General features: G+C 44.8%; 1 protein-coding gene across 1 annotated transcript in view; it reads right to left on the minus strand.

Annotated features, from left to right (window-relative positions):
* Positions 1-1,199: 1,199 nt before the first annotated feature.
* skib (v-ski avian sarcoma viral oncogene homolog b) overlaps positions 1,200-16,908 on the minus strand; it is a 42,682-nt gene continuing 26,973 nt past the window's right edge. The window contains exons 2-7 of the mRNA XM_020483013.2: positions 5,283-5,396; positions 4,946-5,022; positions 4,494-4,753; positions 3,877-4,160; positions 3,504-3,734; positions 1,200-3,372 (exon numbers count right to left, since the gene is read on the minus strand). Coding sequence (XP_020338602.1) covers positions 3,202-3,372; positions 3,504-3,734; positions 3,877-4,160; positions 4,494-4,753; positions 4,946-5,022; positions 5,283-5,396 — 1,137 coding nt within the window. The 3' untranslated portion in view covers positions 1,200-3,201. The remainder of the gene's footprint in view (positions 3,373-3,503; positions 3,735-3,876; positions 4,161-4,493; positions 4,754-4,945; positions 5,023-5,282; positions 5,397-16,908) is intronic.

The raw sequence follows: 16,908 nt of genomic DNA on the forward strand, positions 1-16,908 counted from the left end.
CTGTCCTGTTGAAAAACAAGTGATAGTCCCACTAAGCGCAAACCAGATGGGATGGCATATCACTGCAGAATGCTGTGGTAGCCATGCTGGTTAAATGGGTCTTGAATTCTAAATAAATCACTGACAGTGTCACCAGCAAAGCACCCCCACACCATCACACCTTCTCCTCCATGCTTCACATGCAGAGATCATCCGTTCACCTACTCTGAGTCTCACAAAGACACAGCGGTTGGAACCAAAAATCACAAATTTGGACATCAGACCAAAGGACAGATTTCCACTGGTCTAATGTCCATTGCTCCTGTTTCTTGGCCCAAGCAAGTCTCTTCTTCTTATTTGTGTCCTTTTGTAGTGTTTTCTTTGCAGCAATTCGACCATGAAGGCCTGATTCATGCAGTCTCCTCTGAACAGTTGATGTTGAGATGTGTCTGTTACTTGAACTTCGTGAAGCATTTATTTGGGCTACAATTTCTGAGGTCCAGTTAACTCTAATGAACTTATCCTCTGCAGCAGACGTAACTCTGGGTCTTCCTTTACTGTGCCGGTCCTCATGAGAGCCAGTTCGCTTATTTGAGCTGTTCTTGCCATAATGTTGACTTGGCCTTTTACCAAATAGGGCTATCTTCTGATACCAACGCTACCTTGTCACAACACAATTGATTGGCTCAAACGCATTAAGGAAAGAAATTCCACAAATGAACTTTTAACAAGGTACACCTGTTAATTGAAATCCAGGTGACTACATCATGAAGCTGGTTGAGAGAATGCCAACAGTCTGCAAAGCTGTCATCAAGGCAAAGGGTGGCTATATTGAAGAATCTCAAGTATAAAATATATTTTGATTTGCTGAAAACTTTTTTGGTTACGACATCATTGCATATGTCTTCACTATGTAAACTCCCGACTTCAACTGTATTTCATTGTTCTGATGTCTTCACTACTATTCTAGAATGTAGAAAATAGTCAAATGTAAAGAAAAACCCTTGAATGAGTAGGTGTGTCCAAACTTTTGACTGGTACTGTGTATATTTTGAATTCATTTGAATTCAGGCTGAAAAACAACAATGTGGAATACGTCAAGGGATATGAATACTTGCTGAAGGCACTGTACACACAACTAATACAACTGGAAACGTGGTAACAGTGTTACACTTCGTGTAACTCATTGACTGTAATAAAATATAAAACACACTCATGAATATGGTTGATTTGATTTTAATGGCTATTATACAGTTTTTCCAAAGAAAAAATAAACATTGAAACAAGCGGCAAAAACAAACCCCACTTCCAAACCAAAACTACAATAAAGAGCATCAACACAATGTATATTGCTAGTACATTGTACCCAACAGGTATTCAGTGGGAGAGAATAAAAGTAATTGACACATAAGACGTAAAAGTATTTTCTTCTACAAGACATACGAGGGCACCTAGGAATGAAACCCAAAGAAGGGGTAATATTTATCCTAACAGGAGCTTTAGCATTGTCTGATAAGTCGGATAAATCGGTTGATGGTGAGATATCGTCCTCAGGTAAAATTTTTGGTCTGGGTTTTGGGAGACACCTTACAATACATCAAATAAGATAACCATAATCCATTCTATTAAATGCCCATTGATTTCAGATGATATCGAAGGGAAACAATAATGAAACTATAATAATAACATTTCAAATATAGAGTTTCTATTGGTTTCAAGTAAGAGCCAAAATAATATTTGTATGCAATTTAAGTGTGAAGCAAGCAAACTTATTGACAAATATCTTATTTGCAATATCATCCTTGAACGTTGTATTTACATAAGAGTTCGTTGAATGAAAGTGTTCTATGTTCATGTTCATTTGGGAGTTGAAAAATGTGAGGGAGTTTAAATGAACAATGCAAATCTTCTTTTTAAAAAGTGCAATTCCTTTTCGTAAAGTACAAAAATATATATTCATATTTTGTATATATATGTAGAAATGTTGTTCATTGAAACTGCACATGTTGCTTTTTCAAAGAGCCCGAAAACCAGTGACTAAAAATGTATGCTTATAGTTGACAAGCAGCAAATGATTTCGGAATACAAATTATTTTACAGTACTCGATACAACATCAGAAACACCTCAATTCACCAAAGAGAAAGCTATATCAAAGGTGTTTTATGTGGGTAACATTAGATTTACCGGGCAGAACTCCATTCTAGCACGGGCAAGCACATTTAAACATTTGTCACATAGTTTGGTTTCATACACAATATACTGTATCTCAAAAAAACTATTTTCAAAAAGACTAATTAAAGTGTAAGGAATAAGAATGGTTCAAAAGTAGCACTTTCATAAAAGATTTAAGATGAGAACAAAAGGTGCGTGGAACTGATTCCAGGCCACACAATCCCCAAATACTTCAGGCTTCAAATACAAGAACACGAATACACACGGTAGAGGAGCTGGCGCATACATGTATACGTTTGTACGTGAATGTGTAAATATGTACGTATGTGAGCGTTGCCTGTAGGATAGCAGTGCTGCTGACGCAACATGTCCTGTACATCCTCGGGAAAAAAAGAAGAGAGAAAACATTTGAATTATTAAGCAAACTGACTGATTGAAGAAAAAAAAAAAAGTCAATAGTGGTATACTGGTGTCCGTTGTTTCCAGTGGCTTTGTAATACCTTAAAGTGTACCAAGATTCCGTGGCACTAGCAGGAGTTACACCTGCTACTGTCATTTCATGAAAACAATCACTTCTCTTTCCCCTATATATTCAAGTAACGCTATGTAGCTATATTCGTACATTTTAAATAGCTTATACCAAAATAAAATCCTTGAACAGCTTCAGGGATCTGACTGAGGGCTCTAAAGTCACTTGTGAGGTGTCTTCCATAGACCTTCTTTCTTATCTTCTGTAGGCTGTACAACAATGCGAATTCATGCTTCTGTCCACTTCCATTTTATAAAGGTCATATATTATTACAATTAACGTCCATTTCTATCATATCAGTAACCGGAAGATGCATTTTTTTTCATTCTATGAAAACCTCTCGTCTTTTGTCTCCCACAAACATCTTTCAATTTGGTGAATTTCGTTTCCTTAAACAAGAGGGTGCAGTGCATTCTGTATCCGCCCTCTTGCGTTAGGTCTCTAGTTCCAGCCACACACTGTCTCGCGCGCGCATCTTTAGGATCCAGCGGGATGTTGTGTCTGTCTCTGTGTCTCTGCGTTAGTGTGTTGGGGGTTTCCTGGCGTTGTCCTGTCGGTCTCCCAGCTGAGCCTGCAGGTCCTTGACCACCCTCTCCAGGCTCTGCCGCGCCTCCCTCTCCTGCTGTAGCTCCTCTCTCAGCTGCTCTCGGTCCGCCTCCGCCTGCTGCAGCTGAACCTGCAGCTCCTCAATCTGGAAAGGAAGGTGCACGTCGGTCAGGAAGCACATGCTGTGACTCAACTATTCTTGATTAGGTGTGTGTGTGATTCCTTCTGTATGATAACCTATGTGTGCAGGCTATATCAGAAGGATCTTGGTCCTACCTGTGTGGAGTACTTGGCTCGCAGGCGTTCAGCCTCACAGCCTTTGTCGCATACTCGTGTCTGTCTCTCTCTCTCCAGCTCTCTTTTCAGATGGCCACGGGACTCGTCCGCCTCCCTCATCTTCCTGTCCCACTCCATGCTCAGGCGTTCTATCTCTTTCCTCAGGTTGCGCTTGGCCTCGATGGCCTCTCGAAGACGCCCTTTCTTGGACACCCTCACAAAATCCAACTCCTGTGGGTGGAAAACATAAATGTTAATATTCTGCTGTGTCCTGAAGATTGTGTCACAAAATACACGTTGTACAGGTGAAGAAACGGTAAAAAAAATGTTGTGCCAGAAGGCAGCCATTTTAGATCTTGAGTGGGAGGTTTACCTGCTGAAGGCTGCGTTTGGCCTGCAGCGCTGCCCCCAGCTTCTCCTCCTGCTTCACTCTCATCTTAACAATCTCCTGCAGGAACTTCTCCCTGGCCTCCTTGGAGTCAAGACCTCCATACAGGGTCTGTCTCAGTGTGTCCAGCTCTGGGCATGAAGGTGCCCCTGGTAATACCAGCCGGGCTGGGCCCTCCAGGGGCCTCATTGTGGTCTGGGGGGTCAGGGTCCAGGACATACTGGAGCAGGCAGATGGGGGGGATGCCAAGGAGGGGACCGATGGTGGGTCTGAAAGACAGAAAAATAAAACAATATGTTTATAGGGTGAAGCCTAAAAAAGTATTGGAACAGCAGTGACATCTGCTGCTGGGTAAAATCTTCTGACTTGAGACTTCCCTGTGTGCTCTGTGCTGCACAGACCAGCCACTAGATGGCACCCTCTCACAGGGATCAGGCAAACTAACCATAGCCCACTTCCAGTATGGTAAAGACTCTCATTTCCACAGAAAGTCTTGCTGCCGTATTAGCTCGGGTTAGGTTGCCTGTCCTTGAGTATTGGAGTGTGTCCTAGTGCCCTATTTTTCTTACAGAATGTCTGAACAACAGTGTGTCATGACTCACAGTCATCACAGTCATCCACCTCAATCTCCCCGTCAGTCTCCATTTCCTCCACACCGTTGCCTGTGTTGGTGTTGATGTGAACAAGTCTGGGCCCAGGCTGTGAGTCTCCACACTGTGATGCTGGTCCGGAGCTGATGTGCTGGTCTCCCCTGCCTGGAGCCTGGCTGTGGCCCACTGGGGCCTGCTCCTCTCTCTGGTTGGCCAACGGAGCTGGGGCCACATTGGGCACCACAGACGTGTCCACATTTTTGTGGTTTGATCTGTTATGACAAGAAAATACGAGTTAGTTCAACAATATCATAGCAACGGGTTAAAAACGTGGTTATCGGTCATTGCTATGCGATAATTCCTTAGGAATGCTACCTCAATGTGTTATAAGGCTGACAGTCCGTTACCGTGGTGTGGTGAAAAGGATGAGAGAAACCATGACAGCATGACTGTCTCTGACTCACCTCTCGGCAGATGTACTTCTGGGGGACCAAGGGCGGAAGGCTGACGGCCTCTGTTTCAGCTGGACCGGTTTCAGATCCTGGAAACAGATAGGATTCTGACATTATAATACAGTTATGAAACAGGGAATAAAAAAAAAACATCCTTGGAAAGGTATAGTGCGATCATAATGTAGACTGGTTGGTAAAGAGACTATTGACAACGTAATTAACTGACTGAATTACAGGGCTCATATGTATGAGGTAAGGTAACAAGGACTCTCTGTGTAGGATGGCCCTGACCCTTAGCCTTACAGCAAATCACATTTATCCCAATCAAGAGAGAACATGAGCTACAAACCTTGTTCCCTGACTTTGATAGAGATTGTAGCCAATCGGGTTGCTTCTCTTTGTCAGCAGATGGAGAGTGTATTTTTTCCAGTTTGAACTTCTTGGCTGGAACTGGGCTGTACGGCTAAAGAGAGAAGAGAAAGAGATACGGAAGAGACTATTAAATGATCACCGTCTTCATCTACCGGAGTAGTCCGTAACACGCTTGTACTGCACAAGTCATAGATAGATAGTTCAAATGTCCCCTTCAGCGGTGTTCGATACTGTAGTTGGCATCATTCAACTTGAGGTGTATTTCAGAGAAACATCCATGTGTCCTAATAGTCTCATCCATACAGAATCAGCTAGCGGTCCTAATCCCGTGTGTGAGGGGGGGGAACGGTGGACGTTTCTATCAGGGTGAGGTCTGGCTGTGAGCTGGGGGTTCTGGGGTTGAGTACGGGAGGCGCCAGCAGGTGCAGGGGAGCTACTCTCTGTTCTGTGTGGGAGAGAATAGTGTTTGATGGACAACTGGAGTGAAGCCGGTGCCACTCTACCTGCGGCTCTGATCGTAGAGTCACGCAATGTTTCACCCAACTCACTTCGCTTAGCAAGATTACGTTAGCAGATGCTCTTATCCAGAGCGAGTGCATACGTTTTCAGATGAAGACATGACGAGCTAACCCAAACCTCTCACTCTCCTTTTCCCCTCTTTCTCCCTGAGCTTCTCAGCTGCAGCAGGTTTGGCCATGTAACAGTGATCCAGGAAATGACGGTGTGTGCGGCTCTTTTGGCTTCAGTGGTGAGACAGAGTAATCTAGCCACTGGCCTCAGGTCTGCACTTGTCAGGATGCGGATAAGTTTACCTAGGAAGTGGGGAGAGGCCTGCCCGGACCTGTGAGTTATCTTACTTATCTCACTACTATGACATTCTCCCTCAAAGAGTCCTCTTTTCAATGGATGTTTCAATTGAAATCATGACTGAATATACTGTGGATGTATCATTTACATTTGAGTCATTTCGCAGATGCTCTTATTCAGAGCGGCTTAAGGGTTAAGTGCTCAAGGGCACGTCGGCAGATTACTCACTTATTCGGCTCGGGGATTCGAACCGGCGACCTTTCGGTTACTGGCCCAACACTGTTAACCGCTAGGCTACCTGCCGCCTCATAAAATTAACACAAAAGTATATACTAGACTGAATGGAAAATATACTCCACTATATCCTTTTGAAAGGTGTACCACTTGACATGGTAATAATGTTGAGGGGAGAAAGATAAATTGCCTTTGGTACTGACTGACACCTTTGGTGTAAATGAACCCTGTCTCACGGTTCTAATTAGCTTAGAAGCAGTGTGTGGTTCTGGCAATGTATCACAAGGGGGAGGTGTCAGTCAGTCAGGTCTCACACTGCACTGCCAGCCTCGGTCTACCGTACGATGGCGCTCAGACTAAAACATGCCACGCAACCTTGTCATTTCTGCTGCGCCTCTGGCCCACGAAGCTACAATCATACAAGGCCCAAGTGCAGAGGGCATGACTGTGGTTGTCTGGACACTCCTCTCATGTCTCCCTCCCTGACTCAAACGTCTGTCTCCTCTCTAAGTGTCTAACCACACACACACACACACAAACAGACACACACACAGTTAGGCAGCAGACTGCGAGGTTAGTGCTCGGGACATTTCACCCCGACCTCCAGCTGACTCCACGATGACTCGAACCCTCACCTGCCTCACTCAAGGCCAGAGTTTTTCGGGAAAAAAGCGGAGAGTGGTCGAAACCCGGAGTCTGTAATTACTGCCATTGCTGTTGTTTTCCCAACAAAGTCTGTCTGTCTGGTACTATTTCTACCCTGAGGTTTGCAGCTCCAGGAAAACGTGGAGCCCCAGACATAACAGAGTTAGAAAACAGACCCTCCCAGACACCACAGGGGACCTGCTGGCTAAATCTGACACTGATCTCACAGGAGAGGAGCCACACGGGCTTTACTCAGCACCACATCACAGCCATAACAAGGCCACACAGACACAGCATCAGAGACATCAACAGCCTCCTCCTGGATGCACACCACATGCCATGACTGCATTACCCTCACTGCAATCCTAGCCCAAACTACCCGACATGGCCCCTCTAAGGATGGAGTGAGTGAGTGAAGGGAGAGAGAGAGAGGAGGGAAAGAGGGAGGTAGAGAAAAAGGGAGGGGGAGACTTCCTCGCAGGAGTTTGCTTTGGCCAGGGCCCCTGTGGGAACGGGGAACGGAGTGGTGAGTGCAAGGGAGGGGGCGGGCTGTGGGGGGGGGGAGCGGGACCACAGAGGAAGCACTGAGCTGGAGGAATGTGTACTTGAAGGCCAAGTACAGCCTCCTCTTAAAGAGTCCATTCAAGCAATGTCCTTTTCAACTCGCTATTGTAGGACATTTCTTTGAGGAGCCATAAAGGGGGGGACCATTTCAAAGTAAACCCGTAGGCTAAACAGGAGCTAACAGTGCAGACATGCTTTGTCTGGAAACGACGGTCCTATAATAGTGTGGTAATACAGTGATAAGCAAATATCCACATGGCAAATCGTCCTAACACCACTAGAACTGTCAACAGACACATAAACACCATGCATTCCAAGTGGACTATCTGACAGTGAGAACGGTCGGTCGCCAATAGATGCCAATTGGAGCGTGATAGAAGATGGGAATATGCTGTTTTACTTCATTTGACATGGATCTGATAAGCAATGACGGATTGACTGAGTTTATTGATCCAACTACAGGCCGTATCAACAAATGATTATTATAGTAAAATGCAAACTGCTGGGTGAGAACTGCAAAATGCTTTCGGAAACACAAATATACAATGCATTCGGAAAGCATTCAGACCCATTAACATTTTTCCAAATGTTGTTACGTTACAGCCTTCTTCTAAAATGGACGAAATAAATAAATAACTGAAATATCACATTTACATAAGTATTCAGACCCTTTACTCAGTACTTTGTTGAAGCATCTTTGGCACGATTACAGCCTCAAGTCTTCTTGGGTATGACGCTACAAGCTTGGCACACCCGTATTTGGGGAGTTTCTCCCATTCTTCTCTGCAGATCCTCTCAAGCTCTGTCAGGTTGGATGGGGAGCGTCGCTGCACAGTTATTTTCAGGTCTCTCCAGAGATGTTCGATCGAGTTCATGTCCAGGATCTGGCTGAGCCACTCAAGAACATTCAATAACTTGTCATGAAGCCACCCCTGCGTTGTCTTGGCTGTGTGCAAAGGGTCATTGTCCTGTTGGAAGGTGAACCTTCTCTCCAGTCTGAGGTCCTGAGCGCTCTGAAGCAGATTTTCATCAAGGATCTCTCTGTACTTTTCTCCGTTCATCTTTCCCTCGATCCTGACTAGTCTCCCAGTCCCTTCCGCTGAAAAACATCCCCACAGCATGATGTTGCCACCACCATGCGTCACAGTAGGTATGGTGCCAGGTTTCCTCCAGATGTGATGCTGGGCATTCAAGCCAAAAAGTTCAATCTTGGTTTCATCAGACCAGCGAATCTTGTTTCTCACGGTCTGAGAGTCCTTTGGGTGCCTTTTGGCAAAGGTGTGTACCTTTCCAAATCATGTCCAATCAATTGAATTTACCACAGGTGGACTCCAGTCAAGTTGTAGAAACATCTCAAGGATGACCAATGGAAACAGGAAGCACCTGAGCTCAAAAGGCTCTGAATAGTTATGTAAATAAGGTATTTTTTTGCAAAAAATTATAAAAACCTGTTTTCACTTTGTCATTATGGGGCATTGTGTGTAGATTGATGAGGGAACAAATGTATTTAATCCATTTTAGAATAAGGCTGTAATGTAACACAATTTAGAAAAAGTCAAGGGGTCTGAATACTTTCTGAATGCACTGCATATCGAGGTTAAATTTAAAGTACAACGTGGGTAGGATCAATTTAATTGAATCGGCCCCAGCTGCTCGTCGTTTGAATGTGTCATGTCTGTCACGCTATTGGCTGTGAAAGCAGTGCTAAAACGTCTAATCCTTTAGCATTTGCCGAAGCACAAACTAAAATCTCAAATGGAATGATCTAAAAACAAAACACAGGAGTGCACTCAGAAACGGCCAAAAATAGTTCCCCAGCTGAACTTCCCCGGGCCTCCGTCACACAATACCACAGCATGCTGCATGATTGCATGGCATTAAATACACAGCAACAAGACCACAACAGTTTCACATTTCAGACCCCTTTCCCCCTACTAAACCCCTCACTGTAATCCCTAGATCTGAGTGTGCTTAGAAGGGCTCTGCCTCGCTCAAGGGCACACCAACTGGCAGAGCTCACCCGGGAAACAGCCTTAGTGGGACGTATGAGAGCGGGCAGAAGCCGAGATCTCTATTATAATATCCACATGCTCACGTGTCCACCCTGGAGTCGTTGTCCCAAAGGCGGGAAGGCAGGCGACAAGCTCACGTCCAAAATAAGACCATAGAAACGCATTGGGTTTATTTTGGACAGATTTTGTCGAGAATGGAACCTCCCGCATCGCCCTTTCCTCTCTGGCAGAGAGGTCTGAGGCAGGGCCTGGGTGGGCTGGGATGTCCGGGGGAAAGTCTATAGGCCTCTATTCAGTGCTCATGGTATCTGTGTGTAGGAAGGACAGTCCCATGATTCAGATTAAGCCTGGTGGACACACCTCCTAAATGACAGCTGGGCTGCGATGAGCTGATTGGTGTCAGGCTTACATGTGCATATGCAACACACCTAAATACAATGCACCATGCTACCAAACCTCTGAGTCTCTAGACTTCCGAATCCTCCGTTACAATTCTCCAAATGTCTAGGCTACTTCCCTTCCTGATTCACACCGTCTGAGCTAAAGTGTGTCGGGGTGACGCGGCTATCGAAGCGTGACAACAATAGGGGATCCTGGGAGAAGGTAGCCTGAGCTGCAACAGCATGGTAACGCTGTGACATGTGACATGGCCACGCCGTCGACGTGCCATAAAGACTTGCAGAAAAGGGACAGGGGCTGTCGTGAGCAGAGAACAGCCCGGCAGTAAAGCGACCTGGATGTGTTTGTCCTAATTGTCTATGGGGATCTGAGACTCAGATAGGTCGGAGCTGCAGACGGGACAGCCCGAGACCTGCTCTGTCCATTTAGATATCTGACCTACTGTATCCGGCAGCAGCAAGTCTGACACGTAGAGCCAAGTTGGAGGATGAAAGGTTCTATCACATCCCCTAGCCTTTCCACACTCCCTACGTGAGCTGCAGTGGAATCATTAACGCTGCCGAGTGTCTAGGTCTATAAAGAGAGGAACCAGTCAGACTTCAGCATTTTATTAGGATCCCCATTATCCTGGGGTCCACGCAACACATGACATAATACAGAACATGAATAGACAAGAACAGCTCAAGGACTGAACTACATAAATGTAAAAACAATAGAGGGGGGGGGGTCACGCTGACACAACCACTGAGAGAAGTAGAGAGAACCATTGCTCTTACATCCAAATACATTCATACATCACATTTCCATGGAGATCAGGAATGAGCCGGACAACAGTGGACTCCTCTAATGTCCCAGGCAGGCAACAGACAGTGTAACTAGGAGGAAGCAAATCCAATTCAGCTCAAATATAGCAACCAAAACAACATCACGTGTCTGTACCCGCTTTCTCATTATGGCGAAAACAGCTGGCCTCCTGGATAAAACAGAGGGATTTCACTAAAGGAAGCGGGCTGGTTCATAATTCCAAGTGCTGTAGGCCTTATCCAAACATGGCTAAAAATGACATGACAAAGATATCCTCACAGATGACATGTTATTCGTATGAGCATGTTTGGTATGGTTCTGAGTCCCAGATATCTTTGGACATGAAACGTGTTCTGTGAGTGGTGTATATTTAGACAGACATAGTGTCAAATTCCCAGAATGCCTGTTCGGAGCAGTCCATAAGGACTGTGTCTGTTGCATTGGAAAACTAAACAGTACACTATTGGTTTGATGTGCTAGAACATACAGTACCGTGTTTGTGTGCAACTGAGAGCATGGACACACACACACACACACGTTTATGCTTCTATTCACATTTAGTTCACTTACAATGCAGGAACAGCTGCAGTGCTAACCAGGAAGCCAAAGGGGATGCTGGTTGGTTAATGAGAGGAAGAACGATGACTAACCCTTTATAACATTCCTTTATAATGCGCCATTAATGCTCTCATAGGGCAAAAATGCACACAGTCAATGCAGACCTACTGACAACTGTCACAGCCTGACCATAGTTTGCTTTGTATGTTCTATGTTTTGTTTGGTCAGGGTGTGATCTGAGTGGGCATTCTATGTTGGATATCTTGTTTGTCTGTTTCTGTGTTTGGGCCTGATATGGTTCTCAATCAGAGGCAGGTGGTAGTCATTGTCTCTGATTGGGAGCCATATTTAGGTAGCCTGTTTTGTGTTGGGTTTTGTGGGTGATTGTTCCTGTCTTTGTGTTTGTTACACCAGATAGGGCTGTTTTTGGTTCTTCACATTTCTTGTTTTGTATATTGTTCATTTATCATCTTTATTAAAGATGTATCACAATAACCACGCTGCGTTTTGGTCCGCCTCTCCTTCAACAGAAGAAAGCCGAGACAACAACGATGCAATGTTGTTAGGATTCAACCCATACTATGCACGAACATCGATTTCTTAAAGCGCTACTGGCACATTTACACCTACTTTGCAGATTATTAGAACATCAGTCCAATATATCAAATTGTATTTGATGCATATGATTAGCAGTCCAGATTAGTGAGCTCTTCTACCTATGACAATAATGCACATTCAGTCAGAGCAATATCTTTTCCATTGGTGATAATAATTCCACCCAGTTCCAGAGAGGAACTAGGCTAAATGACGCACATAAAGAACCCATCATCCCTCCCATCCCCTAACGTGTCCTGCCTGAGAACCTGAATTTCCACAGATTAGTCAATCTGGCCATTCAACATGAAAGACGGTAGCAGCAATAAGCACACTGCCACCATCACGAGACAGTAAATCCAGTGTTGGACTGCCTACATTTGAATCCCACAGATTAGTACTAATATCAACACGATTAAAATATCACTGGATAACCAATCAAAAACGCATATTTTTATTTTTTTACCAATGGGTAAAATAAATAGTCCTCTAAGAAAACCAATGGCCCAAACCTCATGTCTCTATCATAATCTGTTCAAGAGTTATTGGTGCTTTTACCCTTGTAGGATGCCCAAAACTAGGGTAAATAATTACACCTGGTCAAAAATTGGGAAAGTAGCATTGCGTCAGCTAGGCTGGATACTATGCGAAGATTAAGATTAAGGCTAATTTACCGTTGAACTCGTCATTTTTCTTCTCGAATCCCGAGGACATAAAACATGACATGTAATATTTTCATATTTTAGGATACGGCCTTTCATATGAATGCGAAATCTTTTCTTTTTCGACGATTCCTCACAAAAACAAGCGTATCTCGGTGATGATAATAATAATATGTTCATTTGACTTTTTGCGACCCGCCGAAACAACTTTCTGCGAGAAAGGGGTCGCCACTCTCTCGCCAGAACTCGCCGCTAAATACCGGATGTATTTGTTTACGAAATCAAACTTCTTGGACATAGTGTTTAACGATATGTTAGAGAAAGACCCCACCGAACGATTCAGAACACAAAGAATCATATTTGCCATATTTGCCTTGGTAAACTGTACAACATAAGGAAGAGACATTTCACCACCGAAGCGTGTTTTCACCCACTCTAGGCAGAGTGGGAGGACACACTGCTGACTAACCTCTCCGCAACCCAAATAGTTACTGCTCTGAATACACAGACCATTATATCACATACCAGGTACCAGGCAATTCCATTAGGGAGTTAGAACTCCACCAAACAGAAAGGCTACACTGGTTACACACTGTACTGTAGTACAGTGTTTCAAGTGGAGGGCTGGATGATTGATGATAGGGAGACTGCTACTTAGTGGGGATTGGCCCTCTGTTGTCTGAGTGATTGACAGGCCAAATGGACAGGCACAGAGTTAAGTGTGATAGTGGCACCCCTGTCTGACATCATCTGGCTGTTGGACTGAGGTGATGGGTTCTGCACTCACTCAAAAAGAACTAAAACTCACTCTGACGACAACGGGGCGTTACATGGCGAGTGTCGAGTATGCCTCTTATATCGAATTTGTCTTGCCGAATTCATCCCTCTTGTGTCAAGTCCCCGCTGTGAATGTTATGTGCGGACAAAAGGTCAACATGGGAAGCAACCTGCTTCCCAGAATCCATTGTGTCTGGAAAAAGTCTGAAGGATTGCTTGTGCCCTACCCTCAGTCTCTATTTATCCTGCCATAATCTGGCTGTCTCCCCACCCAGCCGCCCATCGATCAGTCTAGTCTAGAGAGTAGACTCCAGAGCACTCTGCACAGATAGCTCTTGCAATTGGCCAACTGGCTGCTGGTGCAATCTATTAGATGTTCAAAATGTGCTATGCCATTTTATAGTAAATCATTGTTGTTACTCTCATCTAGCAAGTAGCTGTAATTCATCAAATGCCTGTATTAGAATTGGCCAACAAATGAAATCAACAAAATACAAATAGTAAACAGTGGTGAAACATGCGTTAGAGAAGGTAGAGAGAACAGTACTGGGGCAGCTGACTTGAGGTTTGGCCTGAGCTGGTAAGCTGAGCCTCTTAACCACATGGTCCCTGGCAGGCCAATGGGGAGCTGGGCAGGTGGCAGGTTTATTTGGGAGGATGAAAAAGGGGATGAATGCCAGAGAGAGGTTAAGAGGTTTGAGGGGACGGGGGGGACGGGTAGAGGAGGTCATAAAAGAAACGTGTAAGAGGGTGGGGTGAAGTTAGCGTCACTGCTCAGTGTCCCATATGATGTCATTTCACTGACAGTGTCTGCACTGGGAACTGGTCTTGAGGTGATTGGCTGAACCAAGGTGATAAATCTTATTGAAATTTATAGAAGCCATTCAGGCTGTTCTGTTCCAGTGTCGGCTCCCCAACAGGTCCAAATACACGATATACACTCTAGTGATGGTGGAAAAAATAGATAGTTACATATCGGATAATTATTTTTGACGATATGTATCGTATCGAGAATATCGCAATATTATTTTTTGCGCTAGTTGGCTGTACCTGCACCAAAACTCCAGTATTTGTCCTTCATATCTTGTTCTCCGTGGTCTTTTTAAATAGGGAAACAATTTGTTTAAAGCACTTTTATTTCCATGGCTGATCAAAACTCGTCTTCTCATGACTCTCTCGTCTCTCTGCCGCAGCCATATAGAGAATTATGTTACGGACATCGAATCGCAATAAAATAACAGTATTACACCGCAATACATACAGAATCGTGATAATCACAATACATATCGTATCAGCCCAGAAGTATTGCGATAATATACTTTTGTGAGGTCCCTGGCAATTCCCTGCCCTAATGCACTCCAATGACTTCTTAGTCTCTAATGTTGTGACTTTAGACGATGGGGCTGTATTTGTGTGATTGGAGACAGAGATGTGATGAGGGGGGACTTGGAAAACAGGATCAGAATTGCTTAGTTATTCTGTGCTTTGAGTATAACCTCTTAATCACTGTTTCGAGAAAACAAACAAAAGTGTGGAAGGGGTGCTAATGGCCCCATGCAGAATGACAGGAAACATTCTAAATGTGAAGGTCTCCACTTAGAGAACTAAGGAGCCCCAGCATGTGGCTGTGAGGCTGAGTGCCAGGAAAAAAATACTACTTCAAAATCACTGGGTTTATATGTGTATGTGTGTGTGTGTGTGTGTGTGTGTGTGTGTGTGTGTGTGTGTGTGTGTGTGTGTGTGTGTGTGTGTGTGTGTGTGTGTGCGTGTGTGTGCGTGCATGCGCGTGTGCGCGTGTGTGTGTGTGTGTGCTACCAAGTAATTGCTGACCAATTTTGCAAAATACATGAAGATTTCTAGTCTGTGTATGTCCTCCTCATTTATGCTCGACTTGCAGGATAACTTCAACGTAATAGGACGAACGCAGTGCTTCTTTGTGTGTATAGTAACATCCGACAGAGATCAAATAGCATTTCACTTGTTTCCACTTGCTCAAGGAATTGTCTCGGAGGGAAATAGGGGACCAAAACACCCACAACATCCGTTCCTCAGATGGCACATTCCATACGTAAACATTTGGCTCGTCTCCCTCCTCCCCCCGTTAACAGGAAGGCAAGATCTGCTTACAAGAGATGTGGGTGAGAGGGCCCGGTCTCGGAGCCTCCATAAAATAAATACGAGTGTTCTAAAATGGAAGGCTAGGGGGGAAGTGGGGGGAGTGGACAGACCACAGCATCGCTCAACTCATAGTAATGCTTCGTCTGCTTCATGACCCTGAAAATACTTGGACATTTCTTTTTCCTGGATCATTTTATTACACTCTTCTGAATCTGGGGCCAGTGTTTTTCTCCATAGCAACCACAAAACAGTGGAGCACAGCTAAACTCTGAGTTAACAAACAGAACTCGACAAAATCCCCATTTTCAACGCCAGGGTTTTCCCAAAGCAGAGAAGAGCAGCAAACACTCCCAGACCCTGAATGAAGACGGCTTTAAAACGGGGACTGTATGATTGCAGAAACCATGAATAGAGACACATGTTGAAATAAACACATGCACATGGATACACTGGTACGTACTGTGTATGAGATGGGGGGGGGGGGGGGGGGGGGGGGGGATAAATGTCATCATATTTTTCCTGTGAGCCTCAGGTGCGTGATGTGACGTGGTGCAGTCTGCATTCAGTCTGTATTCCTGCCAACTGCACTGAACAGTAGGTCAGGGAGGGTCGGGGGCGGGAGGCAGCAGCTGGTCACTACAGCTGACCCTAGGGAACCTGGTCACTCAGACAGGCTAGCTGGAGCTTAGAGCTGCCCGGCCAGCAGGAGAACAGACAGACAGGCAAGTACAGTCACAGCGTTATATAAATGTCTCCTGTCTCTCAGCTCAGCCCTGAGCCGTAAGGACACAGGCGCTTTGTGGCCTAATGCTGCCTGCAACCCAGCATGGGGATTACAGACAACCAGCCAGGCAGGCACAGGCCTGAGGAGAGGCCACGGTGTAAGTATGTCATCCCTCCACGGCCTCCCCGGGCCCTGGCCCCAAACTCTCTCGCAGCAAATCCACTCTGACCCCGTGGCTGAGCTCTGATCAGTGACCATAGACGGCTGCCAAGCGTCTGCAAACTCTATCACCACACAGCTACTACAGCTCTCACTGGTGTTAAGTACAAGGTAGAGGGAGAGAGACTGCTTGGTTTATTCTGTCTGTGATTTCTAAAAACACCACGTTCACAATTTATTGGACTGAAAAAACATCTACAGTGCCTTGCGAAAGTATTCGGCCCCCTTGAACTTTGCGACCTTTTGCCACATTTCAGGCTTCAAACATAAAGATATAAAACTGTATTTTTTTGTGAAGAATCAACAACAAGTGGGACACAATCATGAAGTGGAAAAACATTTATTGGATATTTCAAACTTTTTTAACAAATCAAAAACTGAAAAATTGGGCGTGCAAAATTATTCAGCCCCTTTACTTTCAGTGCAGCAAACTCTCTCCAGAAGTTCAGTGAGGATCTCTGAATGATCCATTGTTGACCTAAATGA

This window comes from Oncorhynchus kisutch, linkage group LG5 (genome assembly GCF_002021735.2).
Source record: "Oncorhynchus kisutch isolate 150728-3 linkage group LG5, Okis_V2, whole genome shotgun sequence".
NCBI lineage: Eukaryota > Metazoa > Chordata > Actinopteri > Salmoniformes > Salmonidae > Oncorhynchus > Oncorhynchus kisutch.